At 46.2% G+C, this 22,676-nt stretch overlaps 1 protein-coding gene across 6 annotated transcripts in view; it reads left to right on the top strand.

Annotated features, from left to right (window-relative positions):
* Window positions 1-19,963, top strand: part of LOC146830114 (TBC1 domain family member 20-like) — a 96,168-nt gene extending 76,205 nt beyond the window's left edge. For 5 of the 6 annotated variants that reach the window (XM_085604339.1, XM_085604337.1, XM_085604341.1 and 2 more), the window contains 2 exons: window positions 2,856-3,040; window positions 13,496-19,963. In XM_085604339.1, the coding sequence (XP_085460465.1) occupies window positions 2,856-3,040; window positions 13,496-13,748 (438 nt within the window). In that variant the 3' untranslated portion in view covers window positions 13,749-19,963. The remainder of the gene's footprint in view (window positions 1-2,855; window positions 3,041-13,495) is intronic. The other variant, XM_085604340.1, reaches the window with a different exon arrangement.
* The last annotated feature ends 2,713 nt before the right edge of the window (window positions 19,964-22,676 follow it).

The raw sequence follows: 22,676 nt of genomic DNA, 5'->3' as shown, positions 1-22,676 counted from the left end.
GAAAAAAATACACAATCTGACACTGGCTCATGTAAATGACTGCAGTGCCTTGGAAGTAAACTGTATTCTTATTTATTTGAGGGTGAGGGGGTGCAGAGTGTGAGTGGGCTAATGTGTGTAGGGCAGTGTGTGAGTTGGCATTTTGTGGGGTCTAATGTGTGTAGGGTAGTGTATGAGGTGGCAGTTTGGGGGGTCTAATGTGTGTAGGGCAGTGTGTGAGGTGGCATTTTGTGTGGTCTAATGTGTGTAGGGCATTGTGTGAGGCAAAACAGAATAAAAGGATAAAAGTGCTGTTTGTACAGAGAGTGTTTTTTTGTTTGTTTTGCATGAGAATGTAAGCAGGAAATTCAGACAAAAACGTACGTCTTTGGATGCGTAAAGCAGAACACGGAGGCTGGAAACTATTGAAGCCGAGGGCAGACAGCAAAACACAGAGGCGAGACAGGATAAAAGTGCTGGTTGTGGAGAGAGTGATTTTTTTTCCGCATAAGAATGTAAGAAGGAAAGGAAACAATGAACGTGTTTGGGTGCGTAAAGTTAAATAAAAAAAAAACTTTGGGTGCGTAAAGTTAAATAAAAAAAAACATTCAAAGTAAATAAATATATTAGACGCATGCAAAACTCATAGGCACGAAAATCAGAAAAAGATGCGAGAAAGAAATGGCGGAGGGGAACTACATGGAAGAGAAGAGACGCTTGGGCGGTTAAAAAAACAAAACATTCAAAATAAATAAATATAATAGACGCATGCAAAACTCATAGGCACGAGATCAAGTAGTCGAGTCACACAAAGCTCCCCAAAAAAAAAAATGCGAGAAAGAAAAGGTGGGGCGGAACTACATGGAAGAGGGGAGACGTGTGGGCGGAGAGAAGCCTGTGAGATCGCGCGGCGGAGATCAAAGAAAAGGCGTGCGACCATATGGAGAGTGAGGGGGTGTGCAGCCTGGTGAGCTGAATGCGTGTGGCAACAGAGGGAGAGCGCGGCGTGCACGCACGCACGAAGTGTCTGGTAGAAAATGGAAGCTGTAAAGAATGCGCGTGGTTGTGGCAGTTGTTGACAATTCGCGTGATTGTGTGATACATGAACTGTACGCGATCCGCAGCTAGGTAGACTTTTCGGACTGCTTACTATATTCTTGCCTATCCATCCCTGCGGGATAGAATAGGCGAGACCTAAACACAACGGAATGGGGGTCCCTCCTTGCAAGACTCCGGATCCAGTGGCAGAGGATCCTAATGGGAATCTGGGAGATTCCCTTGTGCCTTCGAAGTCCAGTAGTGAGGGGAAGAGTGCAGCAACTGGACATTAAACGATCTTCAGACTTTGTATCCTAACGATCCAGTTTTGCCGGGTTAAGTTATTAAACAATATTGCTAGATAGGATTAAGGTGCATGGAAGTGACACTGGATGATGGGAGCGGTGTTAAAGGAGAACTATGATCATATGTGGGAGAATTATAATAGGGTGGGGGTGAGATCAGTAGAGCGAAGTGGAAGAGGGTGGGAGAGCATCAGTATGTATGAGACGTTTAGAGGGTGTTATTCCACAGTATTGACTTTTAAGCAGCAATCTGGTAAAATTCCATGTCCAGAATATAAGTATATACAGGTAAGTATAGATTCACTATTTATAACTTCAACTTACATACCTTGGTCATATTCTGGATACAATATGATTTCAAGATGGTAGTTTGCCACTCAGTATTGTGACATACATGCGCGGCAGAGAGTGGTACACAGCCAGTATGGGAGATCAGGTTCGGAGGGCAGAAGTGTAGTTAGTTTTTGAGAGCTGGGTTAGCGGGTGGAGAAGGTTCAGAGGAAGGGAGTTGACTTATTCATGCCTGGAAAGGTTGTTACTTATATGAAATGGGAGTTAAAAGAGTTGGAGCAAGCAAGGGTGTGGGAGCAGGATAGGTAAGAGCCTGTAGCAGTACGCGGTGGTTTGGAGGCACAGAGAAGTACGTGAACAGTGACATCCAATCAACAACAGACAATGTGCAGCTGAAGGAAGCACTAATCCTGATGAAATCAGAGTTGAAGAGCCTTCACAATTGACAAGACACCAGAACTGTTCCAATATGGAGCACTCTATACATTCACACTTTGTAACCATGTAAATCTGACCCCTGGTATCTTAATTTAAGTACCAATATTCTGGGATCATCTCTGGCTTGATGGGTGATATCCCTGGCATAATGGTGATAATTCTTGGCATAATGTGGGCATTCCTGAAACTTTAATGCATACTTCTGATATAAAGCTGTAAGTCTAGGCATATACTGGGCATCCCAGACATGCCGGAAGGTACCAACCCTTACCTGAATACTACAGCTAGCACAATGGTGGTAATTGGCTATTTGGGGGGATGCATTGTATGATGGTGCCTATGCCATGTATAAGTCTGGCTCTAATATATTCGTGTAAATTACTGCGATATAGTGGGTGTCCTTGGAACTATTGCGCCTCCCCAGTAAAGGTTATGGAAATACTCTGCATGTAATTGTCTTTCATTTCAGGTGATGCGATGATATGCGTGCAAGGCAGTATCTGTCCGCCTGTAATACACTGATATTTGGGGGCTCAAACTTGCATATATTGAATAAATGAAAAGGCTAGTTTGTCAAGACGTAAGTGTTTTCAAAGAAGATAGAATGTTTTTGTTCGGGAAATTTGAGTTTACTTATCCAAGATGATAAACTTTCTGTTGATATCAAAGTGTGACTCTTTCCATTGAGCGGTCTAGTCTCACAGGAGACAAAAGGTAAATGGTGATAAGTGACACATGGAGGCTCTGCTGAGGAGCGAGTGTCTTTTCTTACAATAATGGTGTTGCATGTTTCATTCCTTGCAGATTGTGCTCCGCCGGCAGCATGAGGTGCTGCAGTGCGAGTGTGACATGCCCAGCGTGCACCACCTGCTCTGCGGGATCCCCCAAGACTTGCCCTATGAAGCCCTCATCGCGGAGGCGGAACATCTGTTCGCACAGCACCCGCCTTCGGTGCTGGCCAAACAGGCGGCCTTGCAGCATCGCAAGAGGTGACTCTCTGGGTGCACAGATGACATTCTGAGTCTAGTCTAGTGCAGCCTGCTTTGGGAAATAACGCAGTGTGTGTGATATGATTGTGTGTGCCCATGTACCCACAGGCGTATATGGCTGGTGCAATTGTCTTTCTTGCTTTCTTTTCTTACGGGCATTTCTATTCCCCTCCTCATCCCCTCTCTCTCTCTCCCTGTGTCTTTTATTCTGGTTGGTTACTGTTTTGTTTTCGAACCTGAGTCCCCATTTCACACCTTATGTCCAACAACATCTGGAATTAGCTATTCATAACATAATCCTGGCTACCACACACCCTTCCTCTGTCTAAGACACTTACCTAGATGATTTTACCAATACTCTCCCAAAAACTGATGTGAAGCAACTATGAAAAAGGCGAACTGTACAACAATTATAAGAAAATGAATACATTGGGTAGTGGCCTACCCATCCTTAAAACAAATGCTGGACGAAAGATTGTGACATAATAATACCGCACTCTGTATAGTTCCCGCAAGCAATGGGTGCTCACTCTCAGGGCCAATCGTCCAAAAGACCCCAAAATTTGCAAGATGCAGGACAAAGTGAGAAGCACACACATGCATATGAGTCAAAAAAGAAAAATTTCTCATGAGATAAAGGTACCCCAAAAAAGGAAAGAAGTAGAGTTACATCTTTGTTACAACAAAGGAGCTAGGCATCACAAAACGTTAGGCTTTGTTTCGAAAAAGTGTTTTTTAATTTCTTTTCGTTCATTAAAAGCTGGGACAAGGACACAGGACATGCACACGTGATCATACACCCACACATGTAGGCATCATCAAAAGTAATTATTATACATACACACACACACGCACACACACGTACAAGCAGACACACAATATTGTGAACAATAGAGACTTTGCAGTTTTCATTACCTCCATCACAATCATCAGCCTTTTCCTTGAGTCTACTGGGAAACCCTAACAACAACAACTTGGCATAAGCTTTCTCTGGCCCATGAGCCCAGCTAAGACCTTGCATCTCACCACTTCCACACTCCGGACATAACACTCAGGATCTGAACACCTCACCGCCCTAACCTGCTTAGATCCCCATCCTCAAGAGGCAAACCTGACACCCCCTTCCACTCATTCCAAAACGTTTGGCTCCACAAAGGCTGACCAAACTCTAAAACAACAATCACGAGCTCCTTCAAAGTGGTCCCTCATCGCTCACCCAACCACCAATTTCACTCTCCCAGTCCCTCCATTGTCTAACTTCAACTCTCCTTAAGAAAGGTTATCAGCACCCACGAGTACACAGCCGGTAAACCCTCTCACACCTCTCTCCAACGTGAAACAATCAAACCTACACCTAGAAGCTGCCGGTCTACCAAAGGAAGCAACACCCGCAGAAGGGAAGTCTACAGCACCCACGAGTACCTAGCCGGTAAACCCTCTCAAAGCTCTCTGTAACGTGAAACAATCAAACCTACACCTAGAGGCTGCCGGTCTACCAAAGGAAGCAACACCCGCAGAAGAGAAGTCTACAGCACCCACGAGTACACAGACGGTAAACCCTCTCAAAGCTCTCTGTAACGTGAAACAATCAAACCTACACCTAGAGGCTGCCGGTCTACCAAAGGAAGCAACACCCGCAGAAGAGAAGTCTACAGCACCCACGAGTACACAGACGGTAAACCCTCTCAAAGCTCTCTGTAACGTGAAACAATCAAACCTACACCTAAAGGCTGCCGGTCTACCAAAGGAAGCAACATCTGCAGAAGAGAAGTCTACAGCACCCACGAGTACACAGCCGGTAAACCCTCTCACAGCTCTCTCTAATGAGAAACAATCAAACCTACACCTAGAGGCTGCCGGTCTACCAAAGGAAGCAACACCTGCAGAAGAGAAGTCTACAGCACCCACGAGTACACAGATGGTAAACCCTCTCAAAGCTCTCTGTAACCTGAAACAATCAAACCTACACCTAGAGGCTGCCGGTCTACCAAAGGAAGCAACACCCGCAGAAGGGAAGTCTACAGCACCCACGAGAACACAGCCGGTAAACCCTCTCACAGCTCTCTCAAACCTGAAACAATCAAACCTACACCTAGAGGCTGCCGGTCTACCAAAGGAAGCAACACCTGCAGAAGAGAAGTCTACAGCACCCACGAGTACCTAGCCGGTAAACCCTCTCACAGCTCTCTCCAACGTGAAACAATCAAACCTACACCTAGAGGCTGCCGGTCTACCAAAGGAAGCAACACCTGCAGAAGAGAAGTCTACAGCACCCACGAGTACACAGATGGTAAACCCTCTCAAAGCTCTCTGTAACCTGAAACAATCAAACCTACACCTAGAAGCTGCCGGTCTACCAAAGGAAGCAACACCCGCAGAAGGGAAGTCTACAGCACCCACGAGTACACAGCCGGTAAACCCTCTCAAAGCTCTCTGTAACGTGAAACAATCAAACCTACACCTAGAGGCTGCCGGTCTACCAAAGGAAGCAACACCCGCAGAAGAGAAGTCTACAGCACCCACGAGTACACAGATGGTAAACCCTCTCAAAGCTCTCTGTAACGTGAAACAATCAAACCTACACCTAGAGGCTGCCGGTCTACCAAAGGAAGCAACACCCGCAGAAGGGAAGTCTACAGCACCCACGAGAACACAGCCGGTAAACCCTCTCACAGCTCTCTCAAACCTGAAACAATCAAACCTACACCTAGAGGCTGCCGGTCTACCAAAGGAAGCAACACCTGCAGGAGAGAAGTCTACAGCACCCACGAGTACCTAGCCGGTAAACCCTCTCACAGCTCGCTCCAAAGTGAAACAATCAAACCTACACCTAGAGGCTGCCGGTCTACCAAAGGAAGCAACACCCGCAGAAGAGAAGTCTACAGCACCCACGAGTACCTAGCCGGTAAACCCTCTCACAGCTCTCTCCAACGTGAAACAATCAAACCTACACCTAGAGGCTGCTGGTCTACCAAAGGAAGCAACACCCGCAGAAGAGAAGTCTACAGCACCCACGAGTACCTAGCCGGTAAACCCTCTCAAAGCTCTCTGTAACCTGAAACAATCAAACCTACACCTAGAGGCTGCCGGTCTACCAAAGGAAGCAACACCTGCAGAAGAGAAGTCTACAGCACCCACGAGTACACAGCCGGTAAACCCTCTCAAAGCTCTCTCCAACGTGAAACAATCAAATCTACACCTAGAGGCTGCCGGTCTACCAAAGGACGCAACACCCGCAGAAGAGAAGTCTACAGCACCCACGAGTACACAGCCGGTAAACCCTCTCACAGCTCTCTCCAACGTGAAACAATCAAACCTACACCTAGAGGCTGCCGGTCTACCAAAGGAAGCAACCCTGCAGAAGATAAGTCTACAGCACCCACGAGTACACAGCCGGTAAACCCTCTCACAGCTCTCTCCAACGTGAAACAATCAAACCTACACCTAGAGGCTGCTGGTCTACCTAAGGAAGCAACACCCGCAGAAGAGAAGTCTACAGCACCCACGAGTACACAGCCGGTAAACCCTCTCACAGCTCTCTCCAACGTGAAACAATCAAACCTACACCTAGAGGCTGCCGGTCTACCAAAGGAATCAACACTCGCAGAAGAGAAGTCTACAGCACCCACGAGTACACAGCCGGTAAACCCTCTCACAGCTCTCTCTAACGTGAAACAATCAAACCTACACCTAGAGGCTGCTGGTCTACCAAAGGAAGCAACACCCGCAGAAGAGAAGTCTACAGCACCCACGAGTACACAGCCGGTAAACCCTCTCAAAGCTCTCTCAAACGTGAAACAATCAAATCTACACCTAGAGGCAGCCGGTCTACCAAAGGACAGTGGTTCTGTAGGGGAAAGGCTATTTCTTTGGAAACAAAAGATTAATCAGAAAACAAAACCGTGTTTTAAGGAAAACAGGCAACATGGAACATAAGGAAAAGAAACTTCGTTTTACACATTTTTCGAGGAATTATATTTATATAAATTCCAGCATTCATATATATGTTTACAAAACGACAAACCGGCTGTGGAACCGGGATAAGGTAAAGGGTGAAGTGTACTAAGGTGACATTTCAGTGTTCTGTGACAAAAGTGCAGTGCATGTTTATATATACAGTGTGGATGAATATACTATCTATACAAGGGGAAGAAATTGACAATGGTCAGAGTATTAGGACAAAACAATGTCTCTGGGAGTAAAAAGTTGCTTATTGATTTGAAACCAGAGACTTGATGAGTCTGAACCGTATGGAATCGTCGACGTTTCGACCCTGACAAAGCTTATGTTAAGATGTCGTGGTGGGTCTTCATCAGGACATGGAAGGGGGAGACAGCCTGTAGGCAATAGAGACGTGTCTTAGTGTGTTGCATGAGTGGCAGCACTGAGTGCGAGCACAAGTATAATGACTCCTATTAGCGGCAAGACAAGGTGAGCGCTAGTTTAATGACGACTCACCCGGTCGGGGTAGCCTCTGCCGTTCTTCGAGGGGGGCGCGACGGCGCTTCCCACCCTCCAGTCTTGTCGGGGGCCAGGGTGGGCTCCTGGCACCCCCCCTGTGGGCAGTTTCACCGCGCTCCCCAGCTTATCTTCTTGCGGGGGCAGCCCCCGGGACCTGACCCACCCCGGGGGGCACATCTTGGACCGGCGGCGGAGCCCCACACGCTTCGTCGGTCCTGGCAGAGGTCAAAGGTCGTCTACCGTCTGTGGGGCGTATCTCTGCCCCCAGGCCACCGATCGGCCCCATTCTGGCCTCTTCTTGCTCCTGGTGGTGTTCCCCAGCCACTGGGAGCCCTTTTTTTCGCCCTCTTGGTCTCCAGGAGGGTGAACTCAGCAAGGAGCGGTCTTCACTGGCTCCCTGCGCCAGCCTTTCGCCTGGCTCTCCTCGTGGACCTCTCTTCTCCCTGTACAGAGGCTCAGGCTTCTGATCACTGGTCCTGGTCATCACCTGTGGCGCCAAGCAGGGTACTGGGCCAGTCTGGAGGTTCTTCCTTCCAGCTTCCCATGGCGCCAAACTCCAGCATCAGTCTTCCTAAGGAGGCCACACCCCTGCGACAGCTTCTCTACCTGTGCAAACAATTTCTAAAGAATGGGAAGGGGGCTGGCAGGAAGTCTCTGTTTGCCCTATCAAACCGCGACACATTACTTCACTGCCCCTGCTCCCTCCTTCCTGCCCAGGCCTCTAGGTTGGTTCAAGATGGCGTCGTCCAGGGGTGTCCTGCCACATGGACTCTGAAAGCCCCTTCCTCCCGTGCTGTCTTCTCCCTTGTGCAGCTTGGTACCTGGCACCAGGTGACAGCTGCTGATGGATTAGCCTGTAGCTCCACCCATCTTCTCTTCTTGGAGAGGAGGCCTTCGCTCTTGGAAGGAAGGTCATTATTCCTGCCTGCCAGGGTCAGTCCCCAGCCAGGCCCTGGTTATAAGCTGACTCAGAGAAATATGACATTTCAGGATGACCCAAAAGCTGTACAAATATGACTTTGGACTCTGCAGAATACTTGTAGGCCTTGGGAAAGTTAAACTAGCACTTGGGCTCCACATCCCCATTGGAGAATAATGAAGTGAAAAACAGTAAAATACACTGACTTTCCCTGGCATGTTTCTTCCCACTGTATAAAGTGTATTCCATGACACCACCCAATTCTGCAGAAGTCCTGCCACACCATTCACTTTGTAGCTGCTGCTGGGCTGCGCACGCCAGGAATCTCCCCTACACTGCCCATACACATGTGCACACATGTGTGTCTGCATGTAACCAGCCCGGTGCCATTTACTCCAGCTGCTGCGCAGCGGCCTAGACAAGCTAGGGGGACACCAGTAAAATCCACATGCAGTCCCTTTCATCATGAAGTCACTGTGGGTGAGTCCTAACGTATGAGGCTCTCCCACAGTAAAAGCTAAAAAAATAGGTGCTCAAGAAGCGAAAAATCCGGGCCGCTCAAAGTGTCAGAACCACCTTCTAATAAATGGAAAAAGAACACCTGGGCAAGGTGGATTACAACTTATGCGGGCATGACAATTTCAAATCAATCAGGAAACTATAATAATTAGGTCAAACATATATTCAAAAATAGATATTTATTAAATAAAGTCATATATAAAAATATTTTTCTATGTTTTTTCCGATGTATATATGTGTGTATCAATAATCCAACAGATCATTCGATGTAAAAAATAAATTATAATCGTTCAGTGTTATGCTTACATGAATCAATATTGTACAATTTATTATACAGAGGACAAAAGACCTAGAGATATACAATAAGTGAATTAATGATCGAATCCATAATCACATTTCAACATTTTGGTGATGGATGAACACTGTATGTGGAAACTGGCGGTATGTTGTTATGAAAAAACATAGAAAAATATTTTTATATATGACTTTATTTAACCCCTTCGACGCGCATGACGGAACGGTTCCGTCATGCACGTCGGTTGCGCTGTGCGCATGACGGAACCGTACCGTCATGGCCCCGCCCGCGCACGGAATCTTCAGCGTGGCGCGGAAATCCGCGCCGCGCTGAAGAGGTTAATAAATATCTATTTTTAGATCTCGCTGCATGCGCTGTCTCAGCGAGACCTAAAGTAATCTCTATATGTTGGCAAGCAGCCGCTAGTTTCTCCTACTGCTTGCCATTTGCTAAATGTTCTTATCGCTTTTGTTACCTTAGTTTTCAGTGGCTGTTGATGTCCAACTGACTTCCGTGTAGTCCGGAAGCAGCGGCTACCAACTACAGTTTTCGTCCGCTGCTTGTTTTCTTTATATCTTCATCTCACTCGGCAGGTCCTCTTTTATTCCTGCTTCCTCCTTTTGACAGTATTTCTCCGTCTTAAGCCTCTCCCGACCTCCGCCATCCCCCCCCAATTTGGAGTTTTTTGTAACTTGTTTCTAGATCGAAGTCTGTTAAGGAAAAATACGTACTGACCCCTAAAAATGCTTGGTAGTGGGCCCCACCGGCTGAAATTAAGCATGTCTTTCTGTATAGCACGTCCCGTTAGTATCCCTCTCTGTGCTGATCTCGGGTTGCATTTCCTGGAATGCTGCGGTCTCCACTCTGTTTATGCGGAGGAATGAGTAATTGCTGGGAACCGAGGCCTCTATTGATTTCAGCCGTATTCCTATTTCTCCTCGTTACTGTGGTGTCTGGTAAACACACGAACATATACCGCGCGCTAACACCAACATGCACGTGCAGTACGCACTCAGACCCACTCTCTCACTGTGTATCGGTATTCCTTTATGTTAGCTCTGTTTACATGTGTCTATATATATGTTGTGCAGGCGTGAGTAAAAGGAATGGCTTCCTTCCATCTGCTCTCCTACCGGTGCTATTGAGTATGAGTCTGAGCGCGAGAGTTGTGTGAATGGGCGTCTATGCCGTCTGTTTAGATACTGTGAGTCTGTGTGTGCCTTATTTTGCATGCCTTACTGTGTGTGCCTTAGAGTGTTCGTTGACTGGGTTACACAGCTCTGCACCCGTGCTGCACTGTATAGAGGTTGTGTGTCTGTGCATTGCATGCAGTGCAATAGGTCTCGCAGTTACGCAAGTTTGAGCTATTGGCATTGTACATGGCTAAGCCTTTTATTTAGTTTTTGGATTTTAAAAATTAAATAAAAAGACATGGGGCCATATGTAGAAAGCAAAATTGCGATCGCAAACGCCGAATTTCGGCGATTGCAATTTTGCTAAGTGGTATGTAGGAAGGCAAATCTGCGTGCAAAATAAGGAATCGCTAAATTTGCGATTCCTTATTTTGCAATTGCATTTAAGGAATCGCAAATTTTGCGATTCCTTAAATGCAATGTAAGAAGCACCAAAAAAGTGCAATTTGGCCTTAAGGAATCGCAAATTACCACCAACTACAGGTTGGTGGTAATTTGCGATTTCTTTCAAAAATGCACATTTTTGCATTTTTCAAAGTGGCATGTGGCGCACACACATGTCCTTAGGGCATGTATGTGTGCCACATGTGCACCCATGCTCATTTCAGGGGTGCAACAGGGTGTCCTTTTGACACCCTGGCACACTTGAAATTGCATTCTCAATTTGCGATTCTCTAATTGAGAATCGCAAATTGAGAATGTCTTCCCATTCATTCCTATGGGGAGGTATTCCTTAATTGCGAATTGCAATTTGCAATTCGCAATTAAGGAATATGTAGGATTCGCAAAATTATTTGCTAATCCTACCTACATTCCGTTTTGCAATTCTCTAATTGCGATTCCCTAAAAATTGCAATTAGAGAATCGCAAAACACGTTCTACCTACATATGGCCCATGGTCATTTACAATGGCAATAGGTTACACTTGCGTAAATGCGAGACCTATTGCATTGCAAATGCTTGTTGAATATATGTTTGACCTATTATCGTTTCCTGATTATTTGAAATTGTCATGCCCGCATAAGTTGTAACCCAGCTTGCCCAGGTGTTCTTTTTCCATTTATTGTTTATTCCCTGTCAGGGCATATTTATCCTGAACACGTGGGCCCCGGCTCTTTCCCAAATATAGAACCACCTTCTAACACATATATATGAATGCTTGAATTTATATAAATATCATTCCTCGAAAAATGTGTAGAACTAAGTTTCTTTTCCTTGTGTCCCATGTTGCCTGTTTTCCTTAAAACACTGCGTTTTGTTTTCTGATTCATCTTTTGTTGCCAAAGGAATAGCCTTTTCCCCAACAGAACCACTGTTATTTTGCATATTCATACCCAGGTTCTGGGGGACACAGGGTCACCCCATTATTGTTTACCTTGGTCTACCAGAGGAAGCAACACCCACAGAAGAGAAGAGGAATGTGCTAGACCACGTTGTACTGAAAGCGGCTAGAGGCAAACCTGATCTCGCCCAAGTGCAAGCTGAATAGCTCAGCCTAGATATAATCGCTTAGGAAAACCATGAGAGCCAATCATTACTTACAGCAGTGGACCAATGTAGTAAGCTCCAAGCTCCCCCAGCATCCCTCAGTCTGTCCATAGATGCCACCATCTCTGAGTCTTACATGGAAATGGTAACTCTTGCTTGGCAGTGCCTGGAAAGCGCCAGTAGTCATACAGGGAAACTACATTGACTCACCAAATGCAGTGCACTTGGCTGTACCAAAGCGAGCTTCTGATGACTTCAATCCTGTATCGGCCACATTCAGATATAGAGGTGAAGCTGAACCCCAGTAAACTGTCGGTCTTCTCTGTAAGGCCACTTATCCAGTGCTTCCTCTTGGGTTGATAGCTAACAGGCTTCTCTGTCTCACTGAGTATAACAGCTGCTTTTACATGGATTTGCACTCTGCCGGGGCCAACTTTTCCTTATCTACAAACTCAGTCTCTTTCTCCCAATTTTTGAGCAACGGTAGAGACCCTCATTTATTCGTTTGTAGTCCAGAGGAATGCACTGTTCACTGTGTTTCTGAACACTGCATGAGTGCACCAGACTGCGGTCTCCAATGCAGTGAGCACCCTTATCAGGGGCCTGAGGAAACTGGATTAGAAGAGGATCATCCTAAGAGATTTTGGACCAGATCTTACCTTCTCTCCATCTGCTTCCCTTAGCCACCAATGGCTCTCTGGTGTCTTCCTTTGATATCCTGGCTATTCTTTTGTCACATTCTGTTGTTTTATGCATGCTTACATGACCTCATAGTCTCAGTGTGACACTAGTTTTTGTGTGTGCTCCACCTGTGGCCTCGTGACACTCTCTGTGTCACTTACTCCTTAAGGCGAGTTGTACACACATGCCTCAGATAGAGCATTGTTAAGGTGGCATTTAGGAAATAAAAGCTTTGTTTTGGGGCAGCATTCTCCTCCAGTAACTGGTTTGAACACAATCACACAGAGACTTTTCAAACACAAGACTATGGGTGCCTGAAATGAGGGCGTACACATTCCATCAGGGCTTAATGGGTTCTCTGAAGGCTCCAATGTTGATTGTTTCACTATATAACTTGTAGTGTTTTAGCAGATGCCTTCTTTCTGAAGGTGCCCTCTCATAAGTCACAATGCATAAAAATACACAAAAAATATGTTCGAGAAATAGTTGCATTTAGGACAATATCCATCTGTATGTGTGCGTCTGTATACACATGTGCATTGACAGTTCCCAGTTCTGTGCTTTCTTGTGGTTATTGGTGTGTCAACGTGTTTGCTGGCATTCAACATCTGATTGTTCACAATATTGTGTGTCTGCTTGTACGTGTGTGTATGTATAATAATTACTTTTTCCTATGCGTACATGTGTGGGTGTATGATCATGTGTTCATGTGCTGCACAGGGACACTTCCACTGCTGGTTTACTAGCCTCTGTATACATGTTGTACATGTGTGTGTTTGTAATAGTGATTCTCATAGTCTGACAATGTACAGTTTGTGCATGCGTATGTGCGTGCACTTGAGTATAACGGAGCGCAACCCCCTCTCTAAATCCGTCCCCCTTCTCTCTTCTTGCTGCAGTATAGCTATCGCCTCCTTCCAGGAGCTCCAAAAAGCCACTTTGCACCAGCGTCCAGATGCCATTCTGCGGCAACAGCGTCTCCACCAGACCTTGCACCCTGATAACAGACTCGCAGTGCTGCCTGCCGCGGGGAACAATTCCTTGGTCAAGATGGCTGTCTGGGGTATATCTGCAACTTTGGGAGCCGCAGCACTAGCTGTGGCACAGACTGCCATGGAGTGGGCACCAGAGTTTCTACTCCAACTCTTCTAGACACTGGAACTTGTGTCTGTCAGGGGCCACCACAGTGAAGGTGTCTCTGATCACCAATAAGAAGGTAGCATAGTTCCTTCTCCAACTCTGAAGACCTCTGGACTCAACCATGTCAGGAGCTGGAATGCTGGTGGTGGCTTCACCTGACTTAAAGTACTCTAGATTTCATTCCACTGCTTTTTTATCCACTAGACTATGTGCTATGCCAGTGTCCACTATCATGATGGTGTTAACGATCACCCTGAGTCTGTGCCAACATTCCTGCTTCAACTCTTCAGCACTCTGGGCTAGGATTCCACTAAACTGGAAGCTGGCACGCCAAAGTGACCCCAGCTGCTTTCAGGTGGGCAGCTGATGTCCTACTGCTTCTGTTCTAGCCACTAAAATCTGTGCCTTGTCAGGGTCCACCGTGGTGATGGTGCCACTGATCATTGTTAAGTGGGTGCCAACGTGTCTGCTTCAACTCAACAGTCTGAACTCTCTGCCCCTTCACCTGCTGGCCCGCCTGCGGTGCCCTAACTGCCTACAGGTTCACCGGAGTTCCTGCCATAGCTCTTCTACACAAGGGATATACTATTTGAGCTCTGCCAACCTGCGGGTGATGTTGAAACATTTTGGTAAAACTTGAAGGATGGGCATTTTTCTTGTTATATTTATATAAAGATATGAAATCATAAAAGCATCAGTACGTTTCTTCTCTAATCCGCTAACGGAGATCAAGAAGTTTGTTTTGCAATATGTACCGGCATGTCACTCAACCCTTTGTTGTACCCTTGGAGTGCCAAGACACTTGCACCAACTGCTGGTGGTGGCAGCATTTATTCGTGTCAAAGCCTCCCAGTGGCTGTGTGGCAGGACTCATCAACCGTATCCTGTTATTTCCATGTGAGGCTGGATGTTCAGCTCGGCCTCCTGGACAGGGTGCAGTTGAAAGTACAGTTATGGAATATGTAATCTGTGTCAAGACCGGAGGCTTCGATTATGCTTGTCTTTCTTTACTTTATTGTTTATAGCAGACAGTCAGAACTTTAGACTGGAAATACTACATTCCCCATGAACACCCACAGTCACATGTACCAATCGTAGAGCCCTCAGCCCTATATAACCCCAAAACGGTATCTTATGTCCTCTCTCTTTGCTGCTATGCAGCCAGTTAAGTGTCTCATCCCTTTTTTGTGTTTTGCTTAAAATGTATTGCTGATTGTATTTGGGATTATCCTGTTTATCGCTGTGCTCGTGTTTGCATTTCAGGACACCGTGGGCCGCTTTGCATGTCCCGCGCGCCCACTTCCTGATTTGTTCTTTGCGTTATTGCCTTTATATTGCTGGCTGTTTCGTGTCTTTTTTGCTGACCCGATTGGGAGCACTTTGGCCTACTAGTGGTAAGACTGGGGGAAATCTGCAAAGGGACACCACTCTGCGGCCTTTGAAAAACTTGTGGACTCCCTTTGGGGAGATCATGCCTGCAGCGCCCCTCCTATTAACCCCTCATCACCTTTGCAGAAACGTGGAGATTTGAATTCTTCTAGCTCCAATAGCTCGGATCATGATGATGAACCTGGTCCCAACAAATGTATGTGCCAGACGCGCCATAGCAAGTCTCAGAATCACCCCGAGGTGCTTGAATTTGAACTGGGGAACTTCATCTGCCAATGTTCTACCAAGTGGCTTCCCCCACAAGAAGTGGCTGATTATGGTCAGTCCCACATCTGCCACGTCTTTGTTAAGGATGTCAGGGTCCGACCACGCTCTGAGTGTCCCAGATGGTATCTCCCCGGCAAAGGGACCAATACCCCTGCAGTAGACCCCACTTTGGTCACGTTCCTCAAGAAATACTCAAAATATCCCAGGAAAGGCTGGAGTGTGCCAGGTGCAATTGCCAGGATACATTATTAGACGTCACTAGTCCTCTCACCAAGATCCTGGAGTTGACTTTCCAGGCCAAGGATTCGGCGATTCACCATTGACCCCCGACAACTTAGTGGATTGAGGATCAGAGAGCCATGTGTCAGCTTGGCAGTAAAAATTGTTCAATATCTACTGAGCCTTGGGGCTCCATACTTAAGAAAATTGACCCCAAACTCATTAAACTGGCATCTTCGGATGCTGATCCGGTAGGGCAGGGTCTCCTCTTTGGGGCTCTGTTCCTTAAGGAGCTATCCAAATGTGTTGCAATATGCAACACTCCTGACAAAGCCCAAGGATCTCTCAAAAAGGTGTTCCGCCAATCCCTTTTTGGCAGGACTGGCCATTTCAGAGGTTGTGCATTTGGCCGGGCTTACCACCAAGGCCTGCAATGTGATTACAGCCAGCGAAGTAGAGGTGGGGACAAGACTTTTCATACAACTCCACCTTCTACCCTTTTTGCGCCTGTGGTGACAGGAACTGCTTCAGGAGAGGGCTGTATAAGGGAGCTCAAGGAACCACCCGGAAGTCCGGAGCCACAGATGAGGTTTTTTCCTCTCTCCGAGGTCTCTTTGGGGGTCAGAACCGGTCTTTTCCTACATAATTGGCAAAAGTTAACTGAAGACTCATGGGTCCTCAGGCCCCTACAGTGGTACTGGATGGAGTTTTACGACACCCCCTTCCGGGGTTCCTTGCCCAACGAGATGCCATTTTTCCCAACAGGAATGAGATTTCGTCACCTCTTGGAGAAAGGGGCCATAGGGGTGATCACTCCTCACCTGAACGTTTTACTCAGTTCTAACTTTCTTGTAGAGAAGAAAGGGGGGAGGGTCACGACTAGTGCTCAACCTGAGGGACTTCAACGCTTGGATAGTTCACCATCACTTCAAGATGGAGGGCATCCATCTTCTGGCAGATATCCTTCAAGAGGGAGATTGGATGGTGTGTTTGGATTTAAAGAATGCATACTTGACGATCGCAGTTTATTCCCCTCATCGTCATTTTCTTCATTTTCGGTGGCTAGGGCGTTGCTACGAATTCAGAGTCCTTCTCTTTCGCCTTTGCTCTGCACTGTGATGTTTCACAAAGATTGAGGCTGGTGGTAGAGACCCTTCAGGCGAGACAACATCATTCTCATGGCCAAAAGTCCTCAGACAGTCCTGACTCATTTGGAATGGACGATTCTCCTCCTTCAAGATCTGGGTTTCATTATCAATGCCCAGAAGTCGGTTCTGGTAGCAGCTCAACGCCTAAAATTCCTGGGTTTTCAGGTGGAATCTGTTCTAGCCCAGCTAGCCATCCTCTCTCAGAAGGTTCGGAATATCAAGAGAGAGTGGAGGTCTGCTTTGTTAAAACGTACTATATCATTGAGATCAGTAGCACGTCTTGTAGGACACCTACCTTCTTCGATCCAAGCCATCTTCCCGTCCCTCTCCACTACAGAGCCCTTCAATGTCTCAAGCTGCAGCACCTCCGCAAGGTATTCAATTATTCCGAGTAAGTCAGTTTGTCGGAGGAAGCCAGGATAGAAATGTCCTGGTGGTTGGATCACATGGAGATCTAGAACAGCAGCGCAATCTTTGGCTTGGCCCTGGAGATGATTACCAAATTGCATGCCAGCCGGTGAGGCTGGGGATGCGAGGTGCGGCACGATTTCCACGTGGGGGTCGCTGTCCAAGTCACATATCAATTTTCTGGAACTCCTTGCAGGTTATTTTGCAACATGGAGGTCTCTCCCCGGAAAAGAAAGACTGTTGCATCCTTCTGCAGATGGGCAACATTCCAGCAGTTCAGTGCATAAACAAATTGGGCGGGACCAAATCTCACCTCCTAGCAGAGATTGTCAAGCACTTTTGGCACTTTTGCCTTCAGCATCAGATCTCGGTGGTTGCGGAGTATCTCCTGGGCCAACACAGTACGTTTGCAGATTGACACTCCTGTCACCTCTGGGGTTTCAGCGATTGGAGGCTTCACTCAAAGATCTTCAACATGATTCACTGCCGGTGGGGCGCATGCTCGGTGGATTTATTTGCTTCTCTCCTCAACCGACAACTCCCAGCATTTTTCAGTATGCGCCTGGATCCGGAAATGCAGGTCACTGATGTTTTCCTTCAGGGCTGGTCCCCCTTCCTTAGCTTTGCATTTCCTCCGTTTATGATGATTCCCAGGGTTCTTTCCCAGGTGAGGCGTCAGAGAGCGGAGATGGTTCTAGTGACTGTTTGTTCTGGAAAACCCAAGCGTGGTTTCTGGTAGTCCTCCAATTGACTTGTGCTTGCCAGGTATTGATTCCTTTCTGCTGGAACCTGATGCTGGACACAGTGGGGCATCCGCATCCTCTGCTCCTCTCGGGACACCTCTTGCTATTGGGATGGAGGGTTTCTGGGAGATATGGAGTCTCCCAGGGCTTTCACAGGGTGCTGCGGCCTTCATCGTGCAGGCATGGTCAGCTGGTACACATAAACATTACGCCTCAGCATGGCAGCGTTGGTGTGATTGGTGCCATGAAAAGGATGCAGATCCCGTTGGAGCAGATTGCTGTTTAATCATAAACTTTTTTTCTTCTTTGTCATTTGCTGGTATTACCTATCGGTCAGTCAGCAATTTTAGATCCGCGATTTCTGCGGGTTATCTTCCGTTGAATGGTAAACACATTGGTGAGAATCTGGTGGTGAGTAAGGAGTATTCGAATGTCCAAACCCCCTCAAATGACGTATTCCGATCTGTGGAACGTTAATATAGTCCTTACATTTTTGAGGGAATGGCCAGATAAGTATTTATCGCACAAACAACTGTCAGCCAAATTGAGAATGCTTTTAAGTTTAATATCCTGCAAAAGTGTCCATTTTACGAGCATTAGAGCTCTCAGGTAGTGTTCTCTTCGGAATGGGATTCCTTCCCTATCACCAGGAGAACGAAAACCAGTTGTACATCTGTTTCTTATCCAGATTTCTCTGGTAATAGTAAGGTTTGTGTGGTACAATGTTTAAAGGCTCTTATGAGGTAAGTGCCATTGGGTTTCGTTCTGATATGAGAGGTCAGTTGTTGATTGGACTGCAGATGCCATTCAGGCTTGTAGTGGCTGCAGCCTTATCCAGGTGGATGCGTTAGTTGTTGTCAGAGGCTGGTATTGATACTTCCATTTTTGGGGCACATTCAGTTGGGGGTAGTGGGGGAATGGCCACAAAGTCCTTTCCAATAGGGTCTAGCTTGGATGATATTCTGAAAGCAGCAGACTGGTCATCCAAATCCGCTTTTAAGTCATTTTATTATAAGTCTATTGTGAATGTTGCTTCAGTGGTGGTGGCTCACCTTTGAACAAGCATAATCGGAGCCTCCGGTCCTGACATAGAATAAAAAGGTTTGCAGCATTCATGATAAACTTTTTCAATTTTATTAAGGACACGGAGGCGAGGATTATCCCACCCTAAACTCCTTATCTATATTTATTTATACTGTCTGGATATTCTGATTGCTGATGTCCTAAATGCCTTCCCTGTTATTCTCGTTTGGTTATGGGCTTTTTCGTTATGATGGCCAGTGATTATGGCAAAAGTCTTCTTTTTCCTCACAGGAAACAATGGGAAATTACCGCATCTTGGGTTTAGGTCGTGGAGAAGGAGAGGTCTATGGTTCTTGGCCTCGGCTGATGTTTTTTGTCTTCAGTAATGGTCGTCGACGGCCTGGAACAAGGGTCTTCGAGTCAGACTCCTGTTGAGTCCTATGTTTTTCGAGTTCTTTGAGGGTCCTTCGTTGTAGGATTCCAGAGTGATGGACAGGCATTTCCCAAATCTGAGAAAAGAAAGAGGACATAAGATGGTGTTTTGGGGGTTATTTAGGGCTGAGGGGTCTATGATTGGTTCATGTGACTCTAGATGTTCATGGGAAATGTAGTATTTTCAGTTTAAAGTTCTGATCGGCATAATTCATGCCCCCATGTCCTTAATATATTTGAAAATTCTTATTGTGAATGCTACAAAATGTTTTATTCTGTGTAAATGATGAGTTGAACAGTGCAACTAGCAGCAAAAGATGTCTTCTGTATTAGTGGCGCTCCAGGGAGATTTATTTCTGATGTATATTGGTGATATTCACTGACTCCTGGTGCGCTTCTATTCGCCTTCATTCAACGTGTGCGGGAATGTGCCATTCGAAGTGCCACTTGTATCAAAGACGATGTAGCGACTGGAACTATGGAAACGGTCGTACCTGTAATTGTAGTTCATCGTGTTTGGTATCTATTTATGGATATGCAGATTCTTATGACACTTGATATGTAAAATGACATTGTATATTAAAATTCAAATGCAAGGAATCATTTTCTGTCTTTTATTTAATTAAAAGCACTCTGGGTGCAGCCCCTTTAAGGCCAGCGGCACTCCATCATCCCACAATGCCCTGCATCAGCCCAGTTAGGTTATTGGGAATTCTTCAGTCCAGTGTGCTGTCATGGCTGCTCTGGACAGACTCTTCCTGGTTTTCTTCTGAAGATAGGGGCTGCTGTACTTGTCTGCCTCCCCGAGGGAATGGGTTGGATACAGGTTTGCGCAAGGCGAAGCGAAAAACAAGGACTAGAATCCCAGTCCTCCAGAGGGGAAAAATCCCGAAAACTGTTGGATAAGTTTTCATTCTTAGAACAGGTTTAACCATACAATATTTATGTAACAAGAATTGAGAAGGAGCCCCAGCCTCAGCAGCACAGGGTCCTGGTGAGTAGAAAGGCACTTGAACATCCAGAGCGAACAACCCATACTCTGAACCCAGTTCTGTGATGGAAGATGACCTGGAAGTGGGAGGAGACTAAAAACAGGAAGCTATTAGCCACCATAGTGAAATGGGAAAGAAAGTAAAAATGCCTGTAGGTAAACTGTAGAACCCAGAGCAAATCCAAGATTAAAACTGCGGCAGGAAAAAGACCCAGATTGATTTTGGGATCATTATCTGAGCCTCTTGGTGCAGTTGAAAAAAAACCCCATGAAATATAACTTCTTGTTGGGGACATAGGTTTTTAAAGCCGCTGTACATTTAAAGCGGTTTGACGGTGTCCGCTACCCATGTGGTAGTGAATCTCAAAACATAACCTCCCAAAAGGACAAAGGCTGCCTCCAGCATGTCAGACTGACTGGAAGAAGACGACCCCAGAATCTGACGAGCGCAGCCCAGAGCTCAGGTTGACTTCAATCAGGAGAGACACCAGCGCTTTCCTGGTCTCTGCTGGGGTCTGGCACTGTCTCGCAGGACCCAGCGGGGACAGGTCTCTGGCTCATGCATATTCGCTCTCAAACTGTGCAGCCAGTTCTCCAGTTCTTCTTGGAGGTTTTACCTTTATTAGAGTTTCAAGTCAAAGACTGGCCTAGAATACAGTGACCTCTGAGAGGACTGACTGTCACAAGTTGCGCCTGGATACCCTTTCAGGTATTTAGCCTCTCTATATAAATCCACTTGATTGATTGAGCAACAGACCAGCACAAAACATCACTTGCTGCCCCACCGTTATGAGGAGACACCGGGCAGCCCCAGCATCTGCTGTCCTCTGTCCCACCAATCAGCAATAACACTCACTTACTTCCTGCCAAGGTACGTATGCCCCCATGCAATCTCTTGTGCGATATCTGGTGCCTCTCCTACTATGGAGATTCCATGACCCACCGGCCTCTGGTCGCTATGAGCCAGAGGGCACGGCTTGTCACTGGTGAGGGATCTCTGGCTTGTTACAGAAGACCTCTTTTCATGCTACAGGAGGTGGGCAAGCAGTCTTGCTACACACACACACACACACACACACACACCTTGCCCTCTTTTGCCATTTTGCCCCATATAGAAAGGATGGTCACAGACGCTCATATTGGGGGCCAACATTCGAAATGGAGAAAAACCGAAGGTGGGAACAATCCACCTGGGAGAAACATGGGCTGCAGAGTAAGCATCTTTCCCTAAGCAGCCGGTACACTGAAGAGGGAGTTACTAGATGTGTATAGCAGTGACTTTTATGGGCATCCTAACATGAACCATAAATTTACCACGCCCGCAGTCCAGCGGCACTAGGTGATACACGTGAGGTGCATATGCATACTGCAGCAGTGGGATTGTATGACATTACAACACATGCTTTTACCTCACATGCCTTTGCCACACATATTTTACAATGCACGCCTTTACCACGCAGGCAAGTATAAATAAAGTAAGTGGTGTATATATAATTTCTAATTGTTATTTTGAGGGGGAGACCCACAAACCCTCCTTTATAAATGACCATTACCACCCTATGCCCTTACACACCCCTAAGACATTAAAAGTACCCTTACCATCCTATACTCCTACCCACCCCTAAGCTCTAAGAGTACCTTTACCACCCTTTGCCCCAACCCTAAACTGTGAACAGGGTCTCAGAAATACCGAAACGCATTGGTCTCAGGAAGACCGAAACGCGTTGGTTTGTGGTATTTGCCCGTAACGAATTGAAAAGATTAGAACTCTTCAAATCTCCCAGTGGGTGCGATCCAATTTTTCCTGTTGGGAAAGGTTGTTTTGATATATATATGTTGAAAAGTATTAATCCTGGGTTTAAGGAAAAATTGCCTTTTAATTAATATCAACAGTACTGTATTGCATTTGAACTTTATCGTAAACAATTGTTTGCACTAATATAGAGACCAGTAGGACATAACAGGTGATGCACTTGCACTGAGTGTTCAGATACTGGCCGGTATATATTTGAGATCATCGTACTGTATTGCACTTGCACTTTATTGCGTAATTTTGCACTGGTAGACTGATAACATTTTTAAACCCAATATTCAGACATTTTCATTTTCTGATCAATTTATAGATTCCCGAAACACTCAGATTGAGAGAACATCATAATTGCCGTACGAGAAATTCTGAAGCTCAAATCTAACTGAGAGTTCCGCACATGCGCACTAATGCACCGCGTTCGATAAAGGTTTTAACACTATATTGCAATGATGCTTATTATTAGTCACTCCCTTTGGGAAGAATATTTATGTTTCAATATAATTTAAAGCA

Source organism: Triturus cristatus, chromosome 5_1, assembly GCF_964204655.1.
Source record: "Triturus cristatus chromosome 5_1, aTriCri1.1, whole genome shotgun sequence".
In the NCBI taxonomy this organism is placed as follows: domain Eukaryota; kingdom Metazoa; phylum Chordata; class Amphibia; order Caudata; family Salamandridae; genus Triturus; species Triturus cristatus.
The sequence above is the reverse complement of the archived record's forward strand: the minus strand, read 5'-3'. Positions and strand labels throughout refer to the sequence as shown.